Here is a 23,955-nt window from a genome sequence, read left to right on the forward strand (position 1 = left end):
ACAAGATGGCATAATTCATAAGTAACCGCACCAATAATGCATGAATTAGAAAAAAAAAGAAAAATGAAACAACGCTTATGCAAGAGCTAGCCGCGTGGAAGGCGGCGCCACTTGCTACCGCGGAAACCGTTAGCGAGATCTCGTCTTTTCACGCCGGTTGACTCGTATTCGCCGACTCTCGCTTGCGCTTGAGCTCCGCTGCGCTTCCATGCCACTGAAGCAGCTTGTTCCTATCAAACAACATCAATTAAACACGAGCCATGACGGCGTCGCATTCTGCCTGAACTAGTTCAGTCCGCATCGCAGATACACCGCGGGGAAAGAAGCAAAGGGCGGGGAAAAAATGAGAGAGGATGATGAGATGGAAGAAGAGTGATGCGGGCGGGAACGAGGACGCTCCGAGATGGAGAAAAGGACGCAGCAAAATCATCTTCATCTCACATGGCTTCTCCTCTCCTTGTTTTTTTTTTTTTGGGGATGGTGTTGTGCCATCGTCATCATAACACCCAAAACTGCGAACTGGTCTTTGTTTCATGTTCTGGCCTGTTGACTGCAAAGTTTTCTATCCGATACATGTCAGACCGAATTCGCAAAAGCATTGTGTAAGTTTTTGTGTGGTGTTAACTAATAAAAATGGAGCAAACAAAAAGCTTCTAATTCACAAATCACGCGCAGATGGTGAAATGCTTCACTAACTGCGCTGGCAAGCAGAACGCATCTCGGTGCGCCGGTGGTATTTAAATGAGGTAATGTGCATATATTTGGCGGGGAAAATTGCCCTGTATGCAAATGAGCCTCATTGATGACGTTTGATTCACTAACATCAGCGCTAATAGCCACATGCAGTTTGAGTGAAGCAAATGGAGAAGGAATCGTCCGCCGTAGAGGGGGGGGACAGTCCAACATTTGACCAAAAGTGAGGGAACGCTCCGGCATGTACAAATCCTTTGCACGTCATCCGTGAACGCTCCGACTACAACCAATCACTATGAAAACTGACGCGCGCATCTCTATGAATGCCCAAATGAATCTCCGGAAATATGAATATGATCGCACCACTAGTGGTCACTACATCTTAATGTCAATTCATACGTAAAATGAATGGTGAGACGAATTGTGCCATTAAGACGCAAATGTCTACAAAATCAGCAGCAACGTGTTCACTTGAGCAAAATCGTAGGCTTCCGTGTACGTAATTCCGTAACCAACGGCGATAAGCATATCCCTTAAAACAGCAGCAAACATCCACAAGCCAGGTGAGAGCTAAACAATTGGGTGTGCGCGTGCGTGTGCGTGTGATGATAGTGACGAAGAAGGGCTGCGCTGGTTTGTTTGCGGTGTTCCAGGCGGACACGATAAGACAGCTGACGTGCGCGCGTGACTCGTGGTTGTCTTACAAAACCAATTTCCTTCCTTTGTCTAGCTTGCGCAATAAAGTCAGATTGTATCAACGTCTTTGGAGTAAATTGTCACAGCTGCAGGTTGCTCAATAAGTACAGTGAAAAAAAAAAGAAAATTTGATGCGACTCTCGGAAATAAAGTCAAAATATGCTTGTTCTTAGTCTGCTGAGATTTTACTGAATTTTTGTGTAATCAGAGCTCGGCAGTCGGTCCCGGGGGCGGAACGGTCCGACCCTACATCCCGGCTGGAGGGTCATTTTTGCGGTGGGGGGGTGACAGATTTAAAAAAAAAAAAAAGGCCGGCAGAATGGGGGCGGGGGACGTTAGTTTTTCTGAATAAGGCCGGAGGGTCGAGGGGACTGACTGGCAAAAAAAAGGGCCAAGTGCCCAGCTCTGTGTGTAAAACCTTCAAAACCTGAATGAAGTATCATTGACTTTGAAATCATTTCATCGGTCTAGGCAATATCGACAAGTCCGAAGTATGAAGCGGCGTAGTTGAACATGCCTGCAAACGGTTAAGTCACCACTTGCGGATGCAACCCTGAAACTGGCCAGAGTGTCTCCATTTCAGCCAGAACGCCAAGCTTTTGCGGCGACGCGGGTGGAGCAGACTGAATTAGAAGGCTGCCATATGTCAACCTTGTGATCACGCCGTCGTACAGAGAGGGAGCGCCCGCCCGTAATGAGCACGTAGCCATGAAAGGCTTCCAGCCCGGCTGCTCATATTCGTCTCTCTCTTAACTTTTGCATCTGTCTGCCGTTGGATGACTTTGTGAAGCGATGGACACCTTTTTTTTTGGGGGGGGGGGGTCGGGTTTTATTCTTTTCACACCTTCTTGCTCTGACGCCAAATGATTTCAAAGCGGCTTCTTCAATTCAAAGAGCATTCTTGAAGAAAGACCGCTCACACTGCTGGCATGTGAGAAGCCTTTTCAGCATTTACTTTGGATGCCCAGTAAAAGGTCCACGCACTAGTTTGCTCTTTGTCCTCGCTAGTAACAACATTCAGCGCACTAGTATATACATTATTTCCCCACTTGTGCTTTCCATTACTGACATTTGACATTTCTGCACACTAGTAGAACAGCCACGTGTCACTCGTGAGGCAAAACTCTGCACTAAATACACAAACAGACAACTGTATACAACTAGTACAAGTAATGCTAGTTAACATGTAGAATTTAATGATGTCACTAGTAGTACTCGTGCGCAGATGTCAAAAGTTGCATGTTTTCCCTCACTAGTAACATGTATAGAAGTTGCATTGCCAGTGCATGGGAAGCCGTTTGAGCATTTATTCACAATCCTACCAGTTCGCTCAATCGCCCATGTACTGATACGCTCTCACTAGTAGCACAGTTTAGTGTACTAGTAGAAGGACTGTGTCATTTCTCAAACTAGCGCATGATGTGACTGCACACTAGCATCCATTTTAAGGTCCAAGTTGTCTACTAGTAGCTAGACACAATTCAGTACACTAGTGGTATGACGAGGGCGCACGAGTAGAACGACAATGTGTAATGAGGAACATTTGCGACAACTGAACCACATTACTGCGCATTAGTAGAATGCTATAAAAGAAGCAAAAGTGTTCATGACTTGACATCTGCGTGCTACTAGCAACTCTAGCGATATGATAAAATTAGACACGGTACTAGTAGCGTCCAGTTTTGCCTGACTATTGTAAAATGAAGTTGATGTACGTCTACACCTAGGAATGCTACTAGTGCGACAAAATACACTAGTGGAAAAGAAATAACTAGTGAGACTCAGTTGTTCGACTAGTAGTTCAGCGAACATGTTGAATTGTCTTACTAGTGAGGACCAAGCCCGTACTAGTGCGTGAATGATGAAGAAACGCTCAAGCGGTTTTGCGTATGTACGCACACGTTGTGGCGGTTTGCACGCACGCCTGCTGGGGTGTGTGCGTGTGTGTGTGTGTGTGTGTGTGTGTGTGTTTCCAAATATAACACACCAGATGAGGGGCAGGGAGGCAGGGCGAGGTTGGCACAGGGGGATATAAATGGATACTAATTGTATGGCTCAGTCAGATTAAAAAGCAGAGGACTTAACAAAAACACACACGCGCGTTTACATGCACACACACACACACACACTCTTCCTGTGTGCACATGAAAATGCTCCTGCTCGTCACTCTCGCTGCATCATCGAGCGCTCCAAAATGACACGCGTGTGCTTGTGCATTTAAATGGATAATAATTCTATGCCTCTCATTTGACAGCCAAATCCAACCAAAACGACTTCTTCCTTGCATTATTCCTTTAATCCCTCCCAAAATAAAGCCCCCCCCCCCCCCGCGCAAATGCAACACTATATGGACTTTACACTGATCTTAGAAAAAGAGTTGGGGAACTAGCGGAACACCATTTTTTTTTCTTTTACAAAAACACTGATTAGTCTGCGTTCTAAATGTGAAAAATCACACGAATAAAACAAAATATTAAAAAATATTGGGGGAAAAAAAATCTGAAAATATGCAAATCCGTGGGTGCTGAACCGACATTTAAATTTCCCACCCATGATATAAATAGTCACGTTAAATTACATACACGCACATCCATGCCCTTATTTTCAAGTGGCGTGAACATTTCAAAAAAGTAGCGGCATCTTCTCCAACTTAGACTTCCTCAAGAGAGCGATGCTTTAACAGCGAGGCTTGCTTCGATTCGACCTCTTTTTAAATGATTAACCAGTTTACAATTCATCAGTTCCCACAACAAAATTGTTTGGGTGTTTACAAACAAAACAAGTCCACTTGACGTTAAACTTTCTTTTCTTGTTGTTTCACACGCTCTGTCCCCGATATTAATATTTCTCTTCCCGCTTAACCTCGTCTCTCCCGATGTTCAACCACTGCCACATTTAGTTTCGCTTTATCTGAGACGTTACATTACAATTTACAGGCCGAGTTCGGCCAGTAACCTAAACTTGTAACCTTCCGAACCTTAATCGTGAGGACTCACCATTGTAGTTCTGTAGATCTGTAAATTATACAACCTGTCCACATTGCACTTATATCTCACTTTGTCCTTTTCATCAAATTGAGACGTGAATTCACTTGGACAAAATGTTGACTGATAACTAATTGCATCACTGCTGTTCATTGTAGAGTCTTCTACTTCCCCGTTAGTATCCTGCCAGCATGAACGCGGGGTACAGTCACGTGACATCCGGAGCTGCATGCTCCCTGCGTACATGCTCGCGATGAGAGCGCCACTGCCATCTACTGTGTAGTAGTAGTAGTGCACTCACTATAGTAGAAAAAAGAATGTTCTCAGAAGGACGGCTTAAAGTCAGTTAATAAACACTTATCATATGTGAGTAAGTGGTAGAAAGATGACTATCAGTCACAGTTTGCTCATTTAAGAGTGGGCCAAAATACATGACGAGAGGTGCAGAAGTATCACTGAAAGCTACAGAAATATTTGCAATGATTGCATTAATTGCCTCAATTGATAAATCTACTGAACCACAATTCAAAAGCGTTTTTGTGGTTAATTTTCAGTGTTTTTTTTCGTGATTTTTTTATTATTTGGTTTCCTTCATTTTATTATTAGTATTATTTTATCATTTATTTTTATCATTATCTCCCTTGAATTAACGTGCACCAACAATTTTATGGTGTAGTTGAGTGGAATTTAGGCTGGAGATGAATTGTTTCAAGACACTACACCGTCCTCAGGCGCCAAGTTGTCGCCATCTTGCGGTCAGTATGAGAAATGCTGCCAATTAAAATTGAAAAATTAAGTTATTAGTTTCTTTCCCCGTTGCAGATAACAGACGTGAAAATTGAACTGTATTTTAATTTTGCTGTTTCTATTTTGAAACGAAAATCAAATAACCATTCGTTTTACTGTTTTTAAAATATGCATCCAAACATAATATCCAAAAACCAAAAGAGACACGGACCATATGGTTATTTTTTTCAATATCATTGTGAGATCATTAGCAGATTAATCTTAGTAAAACGTTGGCTAAATGACAAAACATTAACAGAGAATTTTTGTATGTTTGAAAATGAAGTCAAACGATCTTAAAACAATTTTTTTTGCCTTTCTGTCTGTCTCCCTTAACTGTTATTTTTTTCTGTTTTGTATCCCAGAATAAAGATTAAAAAAATTAAATAAAAATTTTTAAAAAAAAAAGCAGATTGCTGTTGTCAACAGTACTTGTGGCCAATTTACAGTTTGTGGTGCGGATGGCATCTATTGTATATGCGTTTTAATTTGTGTTAATTTCCCACTCATTTTTATATTACACCATATGGAAAGCATTTTTTACAGCTCCAGCTGTTGTGAAATGCGCTACATAAATAAAGTTGTATTGTATTGTATTGTATTGTATTGGTTTATTTCATCAGCTCATCACAGCCTGCTCTCAAAAATCACGGGTTCGTCCCTTTGGCCAGCCGGAGATGGTGCTCCGCCCAATGCCTCCGGCGCTAACAGAGAAAAAGTAAAAAAAATTGCAAAAATATGACTTGTCAGGAAATCAAGTAAACTGGAGAGGCAACTTCTGAAGAAAGCGGAGACTGGACTGATATAAATGATTTGAATTATAACAGACCATTCTGCATTCCCACAACAAGGAAATTCTGCGCTGACCTTTGACCTGCCGGCTCAGTAGGCGTGGCCCTGCCAGGCCGATGCCCAGCGCTCCGATGGGCGCAGTGATCAAGATGGCTAACACGGCTAACGTTAGCACGTCCAAACCAAACTTGACCAAGGTCTCATCTCCCACATCCCTCGCCGTGTCTAAGGCCGTGGAGCCTATAGCCGCCTGTCACACGTTTCGTTTTGAGTTTTGGGCCATTCCCACCATGACAGAGTTGAACCTTGACCTTTGGCCAAGGGAACCGCCGACATACCTGCACTGTAGCTTTGGGCAGCCAAGCGATGGCGATGAAGAATTTCTCCTTGAGCACGAAGCCCGCGCCGTGCACCAGCGCAAAGGTGGCGGCCAGTCGCACCGCCAGACCGATGGCAATCACGGCCACACCCAAACCTGCACAGGACCGCAGATGACTCGTCGCAACGTGATGGGTCGCCGCCCCACGGCGTGCTTCTCACCCACAGTGCTGAGGCTCAGCGTCGTTATGACAATCTCCGCTCCAATCAGGCCGAAGAGGAGGGGCTGGAACACGTCCCAGCACCTCCCCAATATGGCCGCCACCCCCACCTGCAATGTCAGTTGCTGTCCATTAGAGGAACGGCATCTATTCGAGAGGAGGCCACAGAATGACATTTTTTTTTCCTCAACGGGTCAAGCATGATTGCCTTGTCTGCGCGCCAACCCAGCGCGGCCAGGAAAGCCAGAACCAAGGTGCACAGGCCGCCAGCCCCCGAGGCGCCCACCACTTGAGTGAAGAAGACGGCGAAGATGGAGAAGGCCAGCAGGAGGAAGCTCCTGGTCGCCACCACGTCCTCCTGCACCAGTACCACCATCTTAGCCCAATATCAAAGACGTGCTCCAAACGTAAACGGCTTTCCATACGCACTTGATCCACGCTGGGGAAGAAACACAAAAAGACGCCCACAAGGATGCCGCCCACCACTCCGCCCGCCACCTCCAGGAGACCCTTTAGGACGTTCATCCACGTGGAACCTGCACACACGCACATGTCCATAGAGAACAAAACTCAACCGGGCCCAAAGCAAACCGGAACCCGAACCTGTGGAGAAGGTCACGCCCAGACACGTGGAGAAGCCCGTGATGGCCAAAATGTCATCAAAGCTCCCGGCAGCCATCAGGAGCGTCGGGATGCCCTGCGGAAGCCCCGAACATCTTCGGTAGAAGCCAAGATGAACTTCAGGAGTAGCCCGGCACAACTTTAAGCCGAGAAAAACACCGGCTTACCTTCTCGCTTCCGTAACCTTCCTTCTGGAGCAGCAACATGGACGGAACCACCACAGCCGGTGACACCGCCGCTAGGACAAATCTGCGCACAGGTCACGTGATGACCCGCAACCACGCAACCACACGTACATGCAACACGTACCCCAGCAGGAAGCCCCACGCCCACGGTAGAGCCAGCAAGAAGTGAGAAACCACGGCAACGACGCACGCCTCCGTGACACACGGCCCGACCGCCACGCGCAGGCACACCGCCTTCAAGCGGCGCAGCGCCTTTAAGAAAACCCCTGTCACCACGTGTGCACACGCGCGCACGTGTGCTCATGTGCGTGCGGTTACCGAGGGGTCCAAGCCCAGACCAGCTCGGGCCAGGATGATGGACAGAGCCACACTCCTCAAAGCCGCCGACCAGGAGGCGTCCACGTAGACGGCATCTGTCACGTACGGAACGTTCCTCAGGATCAGGCCAGCCAGCAGCATGCCTGGGAAAACACACACGAAGCGGCGTGTGTGCGTGTGTGTGTGTGTGTGAGGCAGACTAATGTCAGGTCATACCAAGCAGTGGGGGGATGGGGGGCAGGCCAGGAAACTGGACCATCCCGAGGAGTCGCCCCCCCAGCACCGCACTGATGAAGATGATGACCACACCGAACACTCGCCCTCCCGGCAAACACTCGCTGCCGGTTACTGACCACGCTGCGCCAAAGAGCAGCACCAACACACATGCTGTGCACACACACACACACACACACACACACGCGTCAAAGAGCCAGTCAGACACGAAGAGATAAAAATTGAGAGACAGAAAGAGACACACACACACAAATGGTCACACATTCATAGAGACGTACACACACGCGCACGGACACACACGTTAGCTGAGAGCCTAAACGTGTACCGACGGACTGGTTGGTTGGCACCTTTGGTGATAATCAGGTTGATGAGTCCACGCGGTCGAGGACATCTGCTCCTCAGGTGGCCGAATGACGAGGCGCAGCAGGAACACATCTACACTAAGACATAATGACTGTGCGTGTGTGTGGGTGTGCGTGTGCGTGTGTGTGTGTGCGTGGTGGAACTCACCGTGTCATCCAGCTCGTCCGTCGTTGTCACCACCGCAGCGATCTCGCTGAACCGTCCTGACCTTTACTATCACAATGCACCGTAACTAGTGTGACTTTAACACACACGCACACAATAAAGTCTTGCACTTTGACCCCATTTGTATGTGTATGTGTGCTTTGTGAATTCCTTCCTTGTTTTCTCTCCATCCATCTCTCTCCTTGTCTCACTCCATAAACACTCACTGAAACACACACACATACGCACACTTTTAAGTACACGTTCACAAACATGCAGACACTCACGTATACACTAAAAGCCCACGTGCACGTACACGATATAGAAAAAACCCAAAAAATAAAAACATATGTACACACAGACGTAGAAACAAACAAAAAGAGTGAGAGCAGGTGTGTGTAGCTTTACTGTTGAACACCAAAAAATATTCCACTTCCTTTACATGGTTCAATACAAAAGCAGGAAGTGACATCATAGGAGGACCCCCCCCCCCTCTGACCTGACACACACATGTGATGTACAAAAAAGTGTAGAAAAATACTCTAGAAAAAAAGCAAATCTTCCAAACGACGGCTAACGACGAGCGACCAGGAATGTGGATGTGAAGGAATGAGCAAAACATCAACAAGTCACCGAATTTCCGTCACGGGAAATGGACTCATTGTCTGTCGCCATAAGCATGTTAGCTCCCTCTTTTAGCCGACGCTAAGCTAGTGGAGCTAGCAACAACACTGACGCAACACAGGAATAATCACCAACGTCACACGATGTTAACCTCTACTGCTCTGAAAAGCTGTTTGAGCGTTAATTCCTCATCCTTGACGTCCAGATGAAAGTCCAAGTACTAGTGCACTTTTGGCAAGTAGAACAAATACATGGACTTGAAGACGGATGGAAAAGATATCGAATAAATGGTGCCAGGAGGCCAAAAGTGGCACTAAAAGTGAAAAAAAATCATTACTGGTAAGAGTCAATCTATGAATATGCCCTAAAGTGTTCAAAGAGGCTAACGTGTTAGCATCTGTCATGTTAATGTGATAGCAACTAGCATCAGAAGGCTAACGGTGTCAAATGAGCGTGTGCGGCGCCGCGTCACTTCCTCTCAGGAACAGGAAGCGCAGGACGGCGCGCGTCAGTCAGGCAGGTACGTGCGTATGAAGATCTGCTGGCGTATCCACGGCGTAAAGTGGCTGACGTTGCTGTACACGCCGGGTCCTAGCACTTTGCTGAAGCACACGCTGCCCCATGACGTCAAGCCGAACAGCGTCCAACGGCCCCCCGACATCTCTTCACACACCAGCGGGCCGCCGCTGTCGCCCTGGAAACGGAAAAGAAAAACACCGCGCTCGGCATAGGGCGTAAAAGGGCAGAGAGGTCATTGACGCGAGAGCCTAGAAGCTAAAACTTCACGGCTTGACTTAGAAGTTGAAATTTGGAAGGAAGAGCTCCGAAGGTTGACTTTAAAGCTAGAACCTAAAATCTAAAATCTAGCACCTTCGAAGCTACACCTTGTACGCTACGTTCTAGAGCAGGTGTGGGCAAACTACGGCCCAGGGCCCACATGCGGCCCGTTAAATGTTTCAATCCGGCCCGCTGAACTTGAAAAACATTTAAATGAATAAACCTGGTTAATGTTTTATTTTCTAAATACTGTGGTGTGTCAAAGACATATATTTTGTTGTCATGCTTTTGTTCACTTTCTTTTAAAATTAAATGTACTTTTTTTCTCCGATAAGGTGAAGTTACTCAAGCACTCCGCTCTCCTGCCTCGTGGACCAGAGTTTGAGAGCCCTACGCAAAAACCTTTTAAAATCAGCAGTCGCTACAACTTACAAGCAACAACATGGAAGCTTCGACTAACTAGAACGCGTAGGCGCGCGGTGGTTACCATGCAGGAGTCGACGGTCCCGGCTTCGTAACCGGCACAAAGCATCCTGGCAGTTATGGTCTTCATGTCGAAGTAGGACTGGCACTGGGACATGGAGATGATCCGTACCTGGCCCTCCTGCAGCTTGAACGGCACTGCGGAGGAGGTAGTGCGTCTCACGTGGGAAATCCTTCACAGTTGAACATGACAGCAAGGCTTGCAAGCTGGACCCTAAAAGCTAGAGCCTTGAAGCTAGGAGTACAAAGAGCTGGGGAAATGGGTGTTTGGACTTACTTCTGTTGCCCATGTGACCCCATCCTGTGATGTAGCAGTAGGAATCCGGAGTGGGAATCTGATTGGGTCCCGGGAGACAGACAGGCCGCACCCATGCTGTCTCCTCCACCTGGAAGGAGGGGGGGGGGGGGGGGGGGGGGGGCATGGTCCCACAATTCCTCAGCAGCTCCAAAAATATTCACCTCAACTCTCGTGGGGATGCCTCACCTCTGAATCCAACTCCACCACGCTGATGTCGTAGTCCACCACGGCGCGGTTGTAGCGCGGGTGCACTGTGATGGCCCGCACTCCGCGCCTCTGACTGTGCACACCCGGATGGTCCAAGTTGTTGAGACCCAAGAGGACCTTCCAAAGGTGGGCCTTCTCCCTTCTGCGCGGGTCAGGTTGATTATGAGAGGCTAAAATATTGAGCTGTAAGCTAGCAAAAAAAATCTAAAAGCGAGCCCCTCCAAAGTGGCACTTAAAGCGAGACACGGGCGAGCTCACCCCTCGAAGCAGTGCGCCACCGTCAAGGCCCACTTGGTTCCGATGAGGACGCAGCCGCACACGTGCCCGCTCTGACCGCTCTGCAGGGAGCACTGCCAAGGCCACGCCCCCTGCCGGGCAACGCGTCCTCCTAGAATCCTCTTCCGCCTCGAGAGATGCGCGCCCACTGCAGGGCGCAGGCCGCACTCTGGCGGCGAGACGGGAAAACAGGAAGTAGACTCGGTCCACGACGCCCAAGGAGAGCCATCGGAGGGATTTATGAGGGGATGAAGCTTACCATCTCTGACGCAGACGAGAGCCACTTGCTTGCCGGAATGACACGAGTGACTGACATGTATGTACACACACAAAAAGAGATGCATACAATGTTACACACACACACACACATACACCCCCCACGCACACCCCCCACGCACACACACACGCACACCTCCTCTTCTCAAGGCGTGCCTGTAGAGCAGAACCTTGGCGCTCCTCCCACTCAGGATGAACATGTAACCAACGACGGCGGCCCGGGGGATCTCCTTGCTTGGTTACCATGGAGACGGAGGCGGGAACCCTGCGGGAAACGCTACCTGTGATGGACCGGCCACATCACCTGTGTGTGCATGTGTGTATGTGAGTCCTTGTGTGTGCGTGCGTGCGTGTGTGTGTGTGTGCTACTGACCTTACCCTAGTCCCAGCTGGTCACAGGTCAGTCTGCTGAGCTGCTCGTTCCACTCGTCTGCACACACGTGATAGCTGTCGGCCGTCCTCGACACGGTCAGAATGGAACCTGAGGACTGGCTCAGAGACACTCCACACGACAACAACACAACACGCAGTCATCTCCCAAAGTGTGTGTGTGTGTGTGTGTTGGGGTGTGTGTGTTACCACAGTCCCACTCGTCTGAGGCATCGGTGCAGTGTTTCTTCCCATCGCACCACAACGTCCTGTGCACGCACTTGTGATTGTTGCACGCCAACTCGTTATCTCCGCACGCCGCTAACACAACAACAACATACGGAAGTAAGAATAAAATAGCGAGCACCTTGTAAATTGGGAGTGAGAAGATAAAATTGAAAAGCTAGAACCTTGGACCTAGTTGGTGCTACTTGGAAGCTACAATTTTAAAAGTAAGAAGATGTGAAAAATTCGAACTCGGAAGTTAGACTTGGAAGGCAACCGAGAGGCTCGAAAGCGAACACTGAATGTCATGTGACATGACGCCACAGGTGGGCAAGGACTCACAGCAGTTGACCTCGTCGGCCAGCAGGGGGCAGTCTGGGAATCCGTCGCAGATCATGCTGGTTTTGATGCAGACGCCACTGCCCGGACATTCCCACAGAGCGCGCTCGGTGCAGCCTGCCGATGACACGCAAAAAGACGTCAGCGTGACCGTCTCCACTTTTGTGTCACAAATGTGAGGTGGCGGTCTCACCGCAGTGGTCTTCATCACTGCGGTCGTCGCAGTCGGCGAGGCCGTCGCAGCGCTTGCTGGCGAGGACGCAGCGTCCGGAGCGACACTTGAAGTGGCTGGGGGAGCACTCTGTTGCCACGGCGACACAGCAAACAGGAAGTGAGAAAACAGTGAGCTGAGTGAGCCCCGACATGTACGGGAACGTACCGTCCACGCCCGCCTCGGGCAGAAGACACGTCGAGTTTCCACCCTCTTCCGGAAACTGAGCGCAGTCCGAGTCGTCGGGCCACTGCAGTCCCACGATGCCGAGCACCGACTCGCATTTCTCCTTGGCCGTGCGACACAAAGACCTGTAAGGATGGAGATGCCGAGTGACAATGCCTGGCTCGTCCCGGTCTGAAATGAAAGATATCCAAGCAAGGAACGGAACAGGACAGGACAGGTTTGACGCGCACTCACCGGCAGGGTGGCACGGTGCTCAGGCTGAGTGGGTCGCACTTGGGTACGAGCAGCGTGCACGCGTAGAACATGAGGTACTGGTAGCAGCCCGTCTGCACCAGCGCCGGGAACAGCGACGACTCCCACGACACGGAGCTCTCCCGCTGCGACACGTGACCCAGGAAGTTGGGGAAGCGCGTGTGGTTGTAGGGCAAGTTCATGCACAGCTCCAAGCTGATTGGCTCACAGCCAGCTGACACGCCCACAAGAGGAGGAGGGAGTCAAAAGACATTTTGTGAACTGGAATAAAAATAGGAACCTTGCCTATCGACGCATTTGTCAAAGGCTTACTACAGTTTGGGTGTCGCCTGTCGCAGGAAGTGGAAGTGCAGCCGGGTTGGGTAGAGGGACATTTGTTGTGAGCTGCAACACACACACGGTCACGCAGTGACACACACAGACACACACACACAAAGGCAGACTGTTGCCAGGCGGATGTCTCACGATGCTCGCGCATGCAAAGCTCTTCATCGCTGCCGTCTTTGCAGTCGTCCTCGCCGTCACAACGGAAAGCCGGAGGAATACACTGGCCGTTACGGCATTCCCAAAGACCCTGGCTCCGACATGCTGCACACACACACACAGGTGAGTCGTTCCTGCAACGTGAGCGCCGGGGCCGTCGTCACCATGGCAACTCACAGCAGTTGAGCTCGTCACTCTTGTCGCCGCAATCGTGGTCGCCGTCACAAAGCCAATCCCTGGACACGCAGCGGCCGTCGCCACAGCGGTGCTCCTGCGTCAAGTCGCAGACTGACAAACAAAAGTCAGTTAGCCTAGCTTAGCGCAAAGGTTGTCAAACTGTTTTTAGGTCTAATATAGCGTGACAAGTACGGTATAGCGTGTGCGCTCTCACCGCAGTCAAGCTCATCGCTTAGGTCCCCGCAGTCGTCGTAGCCGTCACACAGCAGAAGCGGCGAAAGGCAGCGGCCCGTCGAGCAGCGGAAGTGCGTGTCTGAACACACTGAATGATGACGTCATCAATTGTGATGATGGCGTGGCAACGCGATGACGACATTTCAAACGTACATGCATGCGTACGTGCTCACCGCAGTGCGCCTCGTCGCTCCAGTCGTCGCAGTCGTTTTGGCCGTTGCACACAAGCTTCTGAGGGACACAAATCCCCGTGGCACACAGGAAGTCATCCTTCCCACCGCATGCCGCTGCCGGCCAATCAGAGAGGGAGCGCATGACAACGCCAAACAGGGTTGGTACAATGTCCAGTCCTGACTTGCACTATTAGCTTCTTGTTGAGTCCCTTTCTAATATGGTCAATCAATAGAGAGCATCGCTTGGTACAAAACAACAAAGAGTTGTCAGAATAATGTCCTATCCTTAACCGTCCTGTGCGACTCTGCCTAACCCAATCTTTAACTGTCCCATCCTGTCCTATTTGTGACTTATGCTTATGTCTCTTTTTTACCTGATAGGCCAATCAAAGTAAACTAAAATGATACCGAAGAATGTCCTGTCCTTGACTGTCCTGTCCTACCCGTCCTGTCCTGCTCTATTTGCTTCTTGTTGAGTCCCTTTCTAATATGGCCAATCAATAGAGAGCACCGCTTGGTACAACAAACGATGTCAGAACAATGTCCTGTCCTTAACCGTCCTGTCCTGTTCTGCCCAACCCGATCCTTTGCCGTCCCATCCTAGTCCATCCTGTCCTATTTGCGACTTGTTCCTTCTCTTTCTTACATGGTAGGCCAATCTGAGTAAACTAAAATGAGACCGAAGAATGTCCTGTCCTTGACTGTCCTGTCCTACCCATCCTGTCCTGCCCTATTTGCTTCTTGTTGAGTCCTTTTCTAATATGGCCGGTCAATAGAGAGCACCGCTTGGTACCACAAACGATATCAGAAGAATGTCCTGTCCTTAACCGTCCTGTCCTGTTCTGCCCAACCCGATCCTTTGCCGTCCCATCCTAGTCCATCCTGTCCTATTTGCGACTTGTTCCTTCTCTTTCTTACATGGTAGGCCAATCTGAGTAAACTAAAATGAGACCGAAGAATGTCCTGTCCTTGACTGTCCTGTCCTACCCGTCCTGTCCTGCCCTATTTGCTTCTTGTTGAGTCCTTTTCTAATATGGCCGGTCAATAGAGAGCACCGCTTGGTACCACAAACGATATCAGAAGAATGTCCTGTCCTTAACCGTCCTGTCCTGTTCTGCCCAACCCGATCCTTTGCCGTCCCATCCTAGTCGATCCTATCCTATTTGCGACTTGTTTCTTCTCTTTCTTTCATGGTAGGCCAATCAGAGTAAACTAAAATGAGACAGAAGAATGTCCTTCCTGTCTTTTACTGTCCTGTCCTACATGTCCTGTCCTACCCTATTTGTGTCCCATTAGGGCAGGGGTGTGACTTCATCAAAAGACATGCCACTCACATGGTTTGCCGACAGCTTGTCGGGGTGTGTAGCAGGCAGGGGGCGCTGCGGAGGATGAGGTGGCCTGGCTGAACTGTGAGCAACGCAGGAAGTCGGGCCAGGAGGCGTTGAACATCTGCAGGACGGGCTCGCAACCTTCCCTGGCCGCCTCGCAGAAGGACACGCACGGCAACACCACCCACCTGCGGGCGAGGAGTTCAGCAAACATTCTGGGACATGGCGAGCAGAGCGTCCCGCGGCTACCTATGTTGAGCGTCGTTGTCGTGGAAACATTGTGGCAAAGCCAGAGAGCAGCCGAACAACATGATGTGCTTGTAGCAGGAGAGTCTGCTCAAGTAGCTGAAGAACCTGCAAGACACGCCACGTCACCTCCCCAACACGCCTCACCTCATTCCTACAGCCATCAAGCTCCGCCCACCAATACCTTAGCAACATGTCCACCTCTGAGCTCTTCACCACGGCGGCAGGGGAGGACAGCCATGTTTGGTTGTATGGCAACATGTGACATTGGGGCTCCACCAGTGCCTGACAACCACCTAAACACATTTTGAATGGAAAAATAAAAAATAAATCACTCCACAGTATAGTACTTTCCAAATATACATAGTTATAATAACAAGTAATGAAATAAAAATGAATGCAAATTATGAAACAGTTGATGCATCATGATTTTAGGCTTTAATTCAATGAGCATTGTGTGTCTTGTGTGTGCTTCTTGACCTCCAGGGAGCAGGATAATACTTCCACTACAAAAAAGGTTGATGGCGAAACAAAGAAAACTTGGCTGGAGTAATGTAAGTCGTTCTTCACATTGGATAAAGACTACTTTATGTCTGTGAGTTTTGTTACATTGTCGGTCTACATGTGTTGCTGCAGCATGGGTGGTTAAACACAGACAAACACACCTGCGTCCGACGCAGAGGTGGCGCCAGTCAGCCAGGTGGAGCTCAGCGAGGGGACAGACGTCAGCAAATTGGTGGCTGTCGTGACTGGTAAAGTGGGCGGGGCCTGAGACGCCTCCGCCGAGAGGGAGGGGCTTGTAGCGTTCCCACAGTAACCGGGGTCCCTGTCAGCTATCGGCTCGGGAGAAGGGAGGGGGCTGGAGTCTGAGACATGCCCGTCTGAGACATGGCCGCCAATCACACCTGAAAAAAGGAGGCAAAAAAAAAAAAAACTGTTTCGCAACTTCAATATGAGTGCTTGTGCGTGTAAGTGTGTGTGTGTGTGTGTGGGGGTGGGGGTGGGCGTGTGTGTGTGTGTGTGTGTGTGTGTGTGTGTGTGCGTGCATGGGTGTGGGCAAGGGCTCTTCAATTGGTTCACTTAAAATACACAAGCGTGCACATCTATGAATAGTGTCGGAGGGATTTGGTTACCATGGCTACGCCCAGTTACACGTCTTGCTCACTCAGTCACTCACACATTCACATGTCGGCTAATAATAACAGTCATTCGGGAAGGGGGGATCTGGAGGGGGGCTCCACCACAAGTGCCAGACAGGGCTAGTTTGTGACACTAAAGCGGGAATGTTTGTGTGCTTATCGCGCCTTCCAAGGTCATTTCATGGTCGGCAGGAAAAGAAACACACATACACAGTCATTTGTAGCTCGGACAAGATGAAGTTGCTGAAAAGGTGACAAGATGTTTTACGGCACTTGTAAATATTTGACATTCCTACACACGCTCCTGATTGGCGGACACCTCCTAGTTGTCATGACAACTCCTCACACGCACACACTCTTTGTGTCGAACCAACATGTCAGAAGGACCTCTAGAGGAGTGTGCGTGTGACTGCGTGCGCGTGTGTGAGAATACCGGTGAGGCCGAGCACAAGCATCACACCGCCCAGCAGGCCGGCGACGGGAAGTAGGACGTAAACGAGTCTGAGGCGGCCGGACATCTTTTGCTTGTGAGGACACGCCTCCTCACCCATCCTGCTTTCAGTTACTCCGCTGGTCACCTGGTGGAGCACAGACCAGTGGGACTTGTTTGGACATCACAACAATACGTAATGATTGCAAAAAAAGCGTAGTTTTTTTATCTGGTGAAATTGAAACTGAGCACAAGTAGAAAGTACAAAGAAGCGTCAGGATTACACAGCTAAAATGTGCGTCTATGTAAAATATGGTCCTTTTGGAATGAAATCATTTATTTAAATTTTGGTGTTTCAAATATATCACTAATATTTTATCTACAGTAAGTCAATGAAGTAATTATTTTGTAAAATAATACAGCATGAAATCTCAAATGTTACATTGTTTTATTTGCAATAAATCACATTTACTTCATAAAAGAATACATTTTTATGTGTGTAATCAATGGTTTTAGTTTAGAACGTTTTTGTACAATTAATGAAATAATTATGAAACAAAATGCATTTAAAATTTTTCAAATAGTTTTCTATAGATTTAACATGCAAAATATCAATTGCCTTTAAAATCAAATAAATACCTGTGTAATAACATCAATCAAATAGCAATTTGAGATAAATGACAAAAAAAAATACATTTCAATAACCAATTTTTGGGAAAATTAGTTCCACATAGGATCCTTGATTACTGAAATGATAGGTAGCCCAGGGCCTTAGTTTGCTCACCAATGCCCTAGATGATGACGTACTTACGAGGGGCGGAGCGAGACGTCTTAAAGTCACGTGAGGCAATTAGTGCAAATCCGAAACCAACACTGGTGGGCATTTTTCTGCTTCCGGATTATTCCTCGCGTCGCTGAAAACCACGTGGAGACGCGCACAAAAACACGCACACTCACCGTGTCCGTTCCCGCGCTGAAGGTGACGCGCGGCCACAAGCACATGACCTTCCTCTGCCGCCTCGTCTCAACAAACGCGCCAACTGAAGTCTGCGGCCACAGCCGTGGACCCGAGCAGCTGCTAGACCCGCCCCCTCCCTCATCATCTCCTCCTCCTCTCCCCCTCCTATTCCGGTTTTCGCCACGTGACCGCGAATGGACGTGACGCGCGTGCACGCGACACGTCACTTTGCTTTCACACGCGCACACACACACAAGTCATCATCAACTGACTTTTTATTTGTCAAACAAAGCCTTTTTTTTTTTTTTATCATGACACCAGAATGACTCTATGACTCCGTCCCCCCGCCGTCTTGAGCCGCACTCAGAAACAAGTACGCGGCAAGTGACAGCGCAGCGCCAACCAGCGGGACAAGGACGAGGGTGGCGTACCTCCGCCAGCGCCCCATCCGGCCGCCATCCTCATCGTCGTCCTCATCTCGCCGCCCTCGCTTCTTTGCCCGGCGCCCTGCGCGCCGCTTGGCGAATGCCTCAAGCTCCTCCTGGACACACATGCACTCGAGCAGTTAGCTTAATGTGGTGGCGTCACCGGGATGTGACCCTTTTCTTTTTCTTCATCCTCACCTGATGTCGCCGGTGCTCCTCTTCTTCAGCCGCCTTTTGCTCCGCCTCCTTCAGCTGGACGCATTAAAACGTATTCATGGTTCATTGACAACTTTCTGTGACATCTTCGCACTGCACCCTTGTGTACGTGTGTGTTCACCTCGCTGACTTTCCTCTGCTGTTCGAAGCAGTTGTGGTCGCACTCGACAACACGCGAAGATGACAGCGAACACGCCAACTCCTACGCAGACACACGATGAAGCCATGACGGTGAAACAAATGGGAAATGGGTGGCGGAAATTATGGTGGCCATTTTGTACCTTCTTGATCCTTCGGCATGGACATCGCAGCTTGACCTTCTGGTGACATTCAACTCCACATGACCCAGGATGACACACCTGCTTACAGCGATGACCGCAACTCAGCTACACAAGCACACAGAAACACCGTCAAATAGCACACACACATTCAAACAAAAATCAAAAATAAAAATTGCACATCAGAAGAAGAAACACACGGATGCACATACAAGCACACATATTTAGCGGATTGTTTCTTCTACTTCCTGATGTTCATCCAGGCGGGCGACCATGCGGCCTCCCACCTCGTGCCAACAAGATGGCGGCTCAATGAGATGCACATACCTCTTTGGGGCATTGGTTCTTGCACGAGGCCAACGTTATCTTTGTCTCCCCGTCGGCCACGGTCATCTTCCTGTCACATAAAGATGACGATATATCATGACATCCAGATAGTGGGAATGATGACTGAAGTGTTTGCAAACATCCTCGACACCTCAATCCCTACAAAGACATTTTAGGAATGATGTCGGTCCACTGAATTGCATATGCGTATATGTGCTCACATGCACTCCACATAGATGGTGCTCATCTTGCAGTGGCACCGTTGGCGAATCATCTGGTTGCACGGCGGGCAGTCGCCACGGTGACAGGGCAGTGGGCAGGTGTGGGGGCAGAGGAGTGGGCGGGGCTTGGTGCAGCCCTCCTCGCAGTCGTCACACTAGCGACACACTTCACTGTTAATATTTCAATATTCAAGCGCAGTGTCCCAATGGCTTGCGCTAGGACAGAAGTGACACATTCAATATGGCGGACACGTGGTGGACACGCTTTACCTTGTTGCCATTGTCCAGCAGGTGGCACTCTATGCCGCACGCGTGGTTACCGCAGGGCAGCAGTCGCCCGCATGGCCTCTTGCAAGAGAAGCGGCCTTGGCGGCTACACGGCACGGCGCTCACCTGAACAACACAGCGACATCATCGAGCCACATCGACCAAGCCCGTGGAAGAAACGTTCTTACCTCGTGCTCTCCAAAACAGGAACTGGAAGAGAGACAGACAGTCAAAACCTGCGTGCGCGTTCGTGAGCTCGTGTGTGTGTGTGTGTCATACACTGGTATCGGCACTTGACAAGGGGGACAGGGCAAGGCCTTGGTGACAAACGCCGGTTCTGACGGCTGCTCCCACGGCCCGGACAGCTGCACCTGAGGCACAAAGACGGTTCCGGATGAGACGCACGCCATGATGAGACAAATATAATTCCAGAAGAACAGGACACGTGTAGTACCTGCGGGGACTTGAGCAGAACCAGGTCGTGGCAGGGCCGCGGGCACGTGTGCGGGCAGCCCACCAAAGGCTGCAAGCAGGGCTGCGTGCAGGGCAGGCAGGGCCCGGCGTGGCAGCGATGACGCTCTCGGGTCGCGTGGTGGCAGGAAGATGGAGCCCTGCGGAGGGCAGCCAACAACTTTAGGTCGGTTATGAACGCCGCTAAGGTGACGAAAGCCGAGTCAACGCATCCAAGACATCGCATATATTTTTTTGCACTTATTAACTTGCTATCCGTCCGCCTCCAACTAGGAGCTCAACTGGAACGAGGAAAAATATGGCTACTGTACAGGTAGCGCACATACTTGCAGAGTTCCTTGCAGCGAGGTGGCTTGGTGCTCCGCTCGCGCCCGCACGGCACCGTCAGACAGGCGGCGCCGCACGAGCAACGGACGTCCACCGTCTCTGGACACGGATAACAACTTCCTGGCGGTGCAGGAAAACTCATTAGACGCATGAATGCACACACATGTGCCCTACATCAAAGTAAAGGCCCGTTACCTTGGTGACACACTGACGGACATTTGTGGTTGCGACATCCCAGAGTCCGAGCGCAGATTTGGTCACAAGGGGGGCAGTTGCCGGGGCAACACTGGCACAATTCAAGCGGGGAATGGTTAGCGGGTGCTGCAGACGGGCACAAGAATGATGACTCACCTTCCTCCGACATGGATGTTTCTGGCAGCTTCTGCTCTTTGAACATTTGGACTCGCACAAATACTCTTTGTGACACGCCATCAGCTTTCTGTATTTACCGCAGCGGCACTCCTTCTCCACTTCCTGACATGCGCACACACACAGCAGGTCAACAGCAGCACAACACACACACACTCACATACACACACACGCACAGATGCACGTGCATTACCTGCCGGCAAGTGTCACAATTCCCACGGTGACACCTCATGGAGCAGGTGTGCTTCCCGCAAGACAGGGGGCGCTCACACGTGTCGCCACACAGCGACACTTCCTCCGTGCACGGCAGGGTGGACTCTGACACACATGAGGAAATTTACTTGCAATCCTCGTCAGGACTCAAAATGTGTGTGCGTCTCACTGGTCTTGCCGCAGGGACACGATCTACTGAGAGACCGGGGACACGGCGGGCAACGGCCATCGTGGCACACGAGCTCACAGGTGTGATTGCCACAAGAGAGGATGGCGCCGCACATCTGAGGAACGACACAAAGGTGCAGTCAGTCATGTTGTGTCAGCCAGCTGTTCCTAATAAAGTGGCCAGCCTGCTACGCACACTTTCACACTTCCACTTGGGGCCGGCGCAAGGTCGCTGAGATTTTTGCCGACCGCACGCGCACTTCTGAACGCTGACTTTAGGACAAGGAGAACACTCTGACACACACAAACGCAAACGGTGAGTGTACAGGATGTGGAAAGGAACGGCACTGGTCACTTTGCGCGTGTTTACCAGCGTGGCACGGCTGGGTACAGGTGTGCTGCCCGCATGGCAACAACTTCCCACATTGTTGCTGGCAAGACCAAGCCTGAAAAAATAAACAAATGAAGAAATTATTGGTGGGGTTGCACGAGTGTGCCGATTATTTTTTTAAATGTGTGTGTTCGCACCTTGTTGCTACAGCGCCGGGGCAGGGGCTTGGCTTTGCCACACAAGCAGGAAACAGACACCATCTTGGGACACGGTGGGCACGGACCTGTGGACAGACAGGAAGTGAGATGAAGACAATGAGCATGTGTGTGCGTGTGCGTGTGTGTGTGTGCGTGTTTACCAGGATGACACAACAGCAGACACGCGTGTCCACAGGAAGGCTTCAGCTCCTTATGACACACAGCGCCACACGAGTGAGGCGCTAACCAAGGATCGGCAGGAGGATCCTCAAGCTTCCCACAGTAACACACGTACCTGAACACAACACGCGCGCACAATCACGACCACGATCATGTCGCTCGTCCTGGAGGCGGCTTACCTGGTGGGTGTGGCGGAGTGGGAGTACTCGGCCCGACATTTGGGACTGTGGAGGGGAAATCATGAAATAAATGATGACATGATTTTTTTCCGCTTCTTTTTCAATATGTTTTGCCTCACCAGGGCCACGGATGCTGCTTGCGCCCAAAGTCTTCGTCGGTGGCCGAGCAGAGCAGGAACACAGAGTCTCTGGCCCACTTCTGGATGCACAGGAGATGGAAGAGGGAGAAGCAGCCAGAGCAACTCCACACCTGGAGGGCAGCGGGTAGACGTTAGCCTGTCAGCGGAGGCATCACCTGACCTAACCGACTCTCCTTTCTCTTACTCACCGCCTGAGTCCGCTTGACCGAGGCGATACAGATGAGGCAGGTGAGTGCTCCGGACTGAAAGAGTTCGCTGACGTATTGTCCTGTTCTCTGCAGGCCTGTGACGTCGCCACCTGGTGAAGACAAGTGAGCAATGTGGAACAGTTGTAACTGAATATTTAGCTTGCTGCCAATAAAAGAATGGCTGAATGGTTTGTCTCTATGAGTGCGCTGCGATTGGCTGGTGACCAGTTTATGGTACCGGCGACCTCAATGAGGATAGGCTACAAAAAAAAAAAACACCATTTAGTGGAAAGCATGTAATTGTTTACCCTGTCACTATATGTCAGTGGCATTGGTGAACAAAGCGATAAAAACAAAACAAATGACACCAACACCGCAATGTGTCAAACGTGGGATTTCGACTGGCAGTTTGACGTGGCTCACCTGTATGACTGGCGTACGTGTTGAAAGTGGACTTGAGGACGCGCGCGTCCTTGTGCTCTTTATCGTCTTTATCGTCATCATCGTCCTCATCCTCAGAGGAGCAGTTGGTCTGACGGTCCATAAGTCGCTGAGCAGCGGCCTGGTTGGACTTTCGGATCTCCTGGAACTTGGAAGCCCCTGTCCGCCAGGACACACAAAGTGGGTCAGCACCCCACTAAAGCAGTACACGGTATCGGAATTTTAACGTGATCCTCACCGTGCCCAACATCGGCTACTGTCATCTTGGTGTTGCCACCTCTTCCTGTGCCACATTCTCCTCTTCCTAAGCCACTTCCCGGCTTCTCTCGCACCTTTTCTCCTCGAGCTTCCGGCTTTCGGCCACGCCCCCTGCCCTGAGGTCTCCAGGCTGGCTCCATCTTAGCCACTGGGACGAAGTCCCACGTTCAAGTTGATCCCCCCCTACACGAAATGGAATTCTTTGTGAAAACTACCTCGGTTTCTTTCTTTGTTTTGTTTTACCTTTGTTTATTTCTTTGTTCAACCTATTCAAACGTCACTTCGAATGAATGTTGAACATTAACAGCAACAACAAGAGTAACAGTAATAGTAAGTAGTGCAGCAAGGTCTCATTAGACGACAGATGACGTTCCAAAAGTTAGCACAAGCTAACAAGCCGGCTAGCTAGTTGTCACAAAGACGAGCGGAAGAAGCTTCCATAAAGCAATATGAAAGTCATTATGGAACATACACGTGTAAATTTGCGTCTACTCGCATAGAGTCGAGCGCGTTACACGAATGCAGAAAGAAAAAGACACTTAAAGCAGGTGTACAAACCTCGGTTGTTCTCTCGCAGTTGCAGCAGTAGTGAATCAATGCGCAACTGCCACGCGCACCACTTCGCGCTGCATGCTGGGACTTGTAGTTCATCTCCAGCAGCGAGCGGGAAGGTAGAGTACTACAAATCCCATCACACGTCGAACTACGGAAGC

At 49.9% G+C, this 23,955-nt stretch overlaps 4 protein-coding genes and 1 long non-coding RNA gene across 10 annotated transcripts in view; 1 reads left to right on the plus strand and 4 right to left on the minus strand.

The window, feature by feature from the left end:
- Positions 1–4,569, minus strand: part of LOC148338744 (sodium/calcium exchanger 1-like) — a 36,405-nt gene extending 31,836 nt beyond the window's left edge. For both annotated transcript variants that reach the window (XM_088293197.1, XM_088293196.1), the window contains exon 1: positions 4,386–4,569. In XM_088293197.1, coding sequence (XP_088149323.1) covers positions 4,386–4,429 — 44 coding nt within the window. In that variant the 5' untranslated portion in view covers positions 4,430–4,569. The remainder of the gene's footprint in view (positions 1–4,385) is intronic.
- Positions 4,570–5,766: 1,197 nt separating this feature from the next.
- Positions 5,767–8,606, minus strand: LOC148338745 (sodium/hydrogen exchanger 9B2). Of its 3 annotated transcripts, none has more exons than XM_088293705.1 (13): positions 8,359–8,606; positions 8,196–8,283; positions 7,831–8,001; positions 7,615–7,757; positions 7,421–7,548; positions 7,279–7,360; positions 7,094–7,187; positions 6,920–7,026; positions 6,777–6,848; positions 6,492–6,600; positions 6,290–6,426; positions 6,027–6,201; positions 5,767–5,863 (listed from the first exon to the last, which is right to left on the minus strand). In XM_088293705.1, exons 2-13 carry the CDS (start codon positions 8,281–8,283, stop codon positions 5,787–5,789), a joined length of 1,383 nt encoding a protein of 460 aa, XP_088149831.1. In that variant the 5' UTR covers positions 8,359–8,606; the 3' UTR covers positions 5,767–5,786. The 3 variants fall into 3 exon arrangements, with proteins under 3 accessions (XP_088149831.1, XP_088149833.1, XP_088149832.1); XM_088293707.1 differs by having other exon boundaries at positions 6,699–6,848; XM_088293706.1 differs by having other exon boundaries at positions 8,196–8,288.
- Positions 8,607–8,743: 137 nt separating this feature from the next.
- Positions 8,744–18,184, minus strand: corin (corin, serine peptidase). 2 transcript variants are annotated; one of them, XM_088293704.1, is made up of 24 exons: positions 18,046–18,184; positions 17,092–17,236; positions 16,185–16,424; positions 15,704–15,815; positions 15,523–15,627; positions 15,280–15,461; positions 13,946–14,059; positions 13,753–13,860; positions 13,539–13,649; positions 13,344–13,466; positions 13,191–13,262; positions 12,861–13,092; positions 12,609–12,751; positions 12,423–12,530; positions 12,233–12,346; positions 11,876–11,986; positions 11,675–11,798; positions 11,433–11,561; positions 11,280–11,329; positions 11,003–11,189; positions 10,724–10,886; positions 10,517–10,625; positions 10,244–10,377; positions 8,744–9,673 (listed from the first exon to the last, which is right to left on the minus strand). In XM_088293704.1, the coding sequence occupies exons 1-24, from the start codon at positions 18,088–18,090 to the stop codon at positions 9,488–9,490; spliced, it is 3,147 nt and encodes a 1,048-aa protein (XP_088149830.1). In that variant the 5' UTR covers positions 18,091–18,184; the 3' UTR covers positions 8,744–9,487. The 2 variants fall into 2 exon arrangements, with proteins under 2 accessions (XP_088149830.1, XP_088149829.1); XM_088293703.1 differs by having other exon boundaries at positions 13,191–13,466.
- LOC148338747 (uncharacterized) lies at positions 13,201–16,479 on the plus strand. The gene is made up of 3 exons (XR_015842859.1): positions 13,201–13,484; positions 15,242–16,073; positions 16,156–16,479. It is a non-coding gene; the product is annotated as an uncharacterized LOC148338747 (long non-coding RNA).
- Positions 18,185–18,303: 119 nt separating the features above from the next.
- On the minus strand, positions 18,304–23,930 carry nfxl1 (nuclear transcription factor, X-box binding-like 1). 2 transcript variants are annotated; one of them, XM_088293333.1, is made up of 25 exons: positions 23,801–23,930; positions 23,223–23,425; positions 22,967–23,143; positions 22,544–22,653; positions 22,335–22,465; positions 22,216–22,260; positions 22,018–22,151; positions 21,857–21,942; positions 21,699–21,774; positions 21,525–21,622; positions 21,330–21,444; positions 21,141–21,265; positions 20,930–21,052; positions 20,774–20,864; positions 20,578–20,698; positions 20,235–20,391; positions 20,060–20,151; positions 19,969–19,990; positions 19,784–19,906; positions 19,514–19,668; positions 19,293–19,362; positions 18,969–19,073; positions 18,809–18,889; positions 18,670–18,723; positions 18,304–18,587 (listed from the first exon to the last, which is right to left on the minus strand). In XM_088293333.1, the coding sequence occupies exons 2-25, from the start codon at positions 23,380–23,382 to the stop codon at positions 18,375–18,377; spliced, it is 2,664 nt and encodes an 887-aa protein (XP_088149459.1). In that variant the 5' UTR covers positions 23,383–23,425; positions 23,801–23,930; the 3' UTR covers positions 18,304–18,374. The 2 variants fall into 2 exon arrangements, with proteins under 2 accessions (XP_088149459.1, XP_088149460.1); XM_088293334.1 differs by lacking the exon at positions 23,801–23,930 and adding an exon at positions 23,486–23,790.
- Between the last annotated feature and the right edge of the window lie 25 nt (positions 23,931–23,955).

This window comes from Idiotropiscis lumnitzeri, chromosome 4, assembly GCF_059441095.1.
Source record: "Idiotropiscis lumnitzeri isolate Australia: NSW breed Sydney's pygmy pipehorse chromosome 4, RoL_Ilum_1.0, whole genome shotgun sequence".
Classification (NCBI taxonomy): domain Eukaryota; kingdom Metazoa; phylum Chordata; class Actinopteri; order Syngnathiformes; family Syngnathidae; genus Idiotropiscis; species Idiotropiscis lumnitzeri.

Coding starts and splice junctions, on each gene's coding strand:
- nfxl1 (XM_088293333.1), bottom strand. CDS start 23,382: ATGGAGCCAGCCTGGAGACCTCAGGGCAGGGGGCGTGGCCGAAAGCCG. Junction 22,261..22,334: donor AAGCAGCATCCGTGGCCCTG/GTGAGGCAAAAC, acceptor TCCCCTCCACAG/TCCCAAATGTCGGGCCGAGT. Junction 19,074..19,292: donor AGAACCAATGCCCCAAAGAG/GTATGTGCATCT, acceptor GTGCTTGTGTAG/CTGAGTTGCGGTCATCGCTG.
- corin (XM_088293703.1), bottom strand. CDS start 18,090: ATGTGCTTGTGGCCGCGCGTCACCTTCAGCGCGGGAACGGACACG. Junction 14,060..15,279: donor ACAAGCTGTCGGCAAACCAT/GTGAGTGGCATG, acceptor ATTGGCCGGCAG/CGGCATGCGGTGGGAAGGAT. Junction 10,626..10,723: donor TGGTGGAGTTGGATTCAGAG/GTGAGGCATCCC, acceptor CCCTCCTTCCAG/GTGGAGGAGACAGCATGGGT.
- LOC148338745 (XM_088293707.1), bottom strand. CDS start 8,283: ATGTGTTCCTGCTGCGCCTCGTCATTCGGCCACCTGAGGAGCAGATGT. Junction 7,549..7,614: donor GTCTGGGCTTGGACCCCTCG/GTAACCGCACGC, acceptor GTTTTCTTAAAG/GCGCTGCGCCGCTTGAAGGC. Junction 6,427..6,491: donor GCTGAGCCTCAGCACTGTGG/GTGAGAAGCACG, acceptor GGTCCTGTGCAG/GTTTGGGTGTGGCCGTGATT.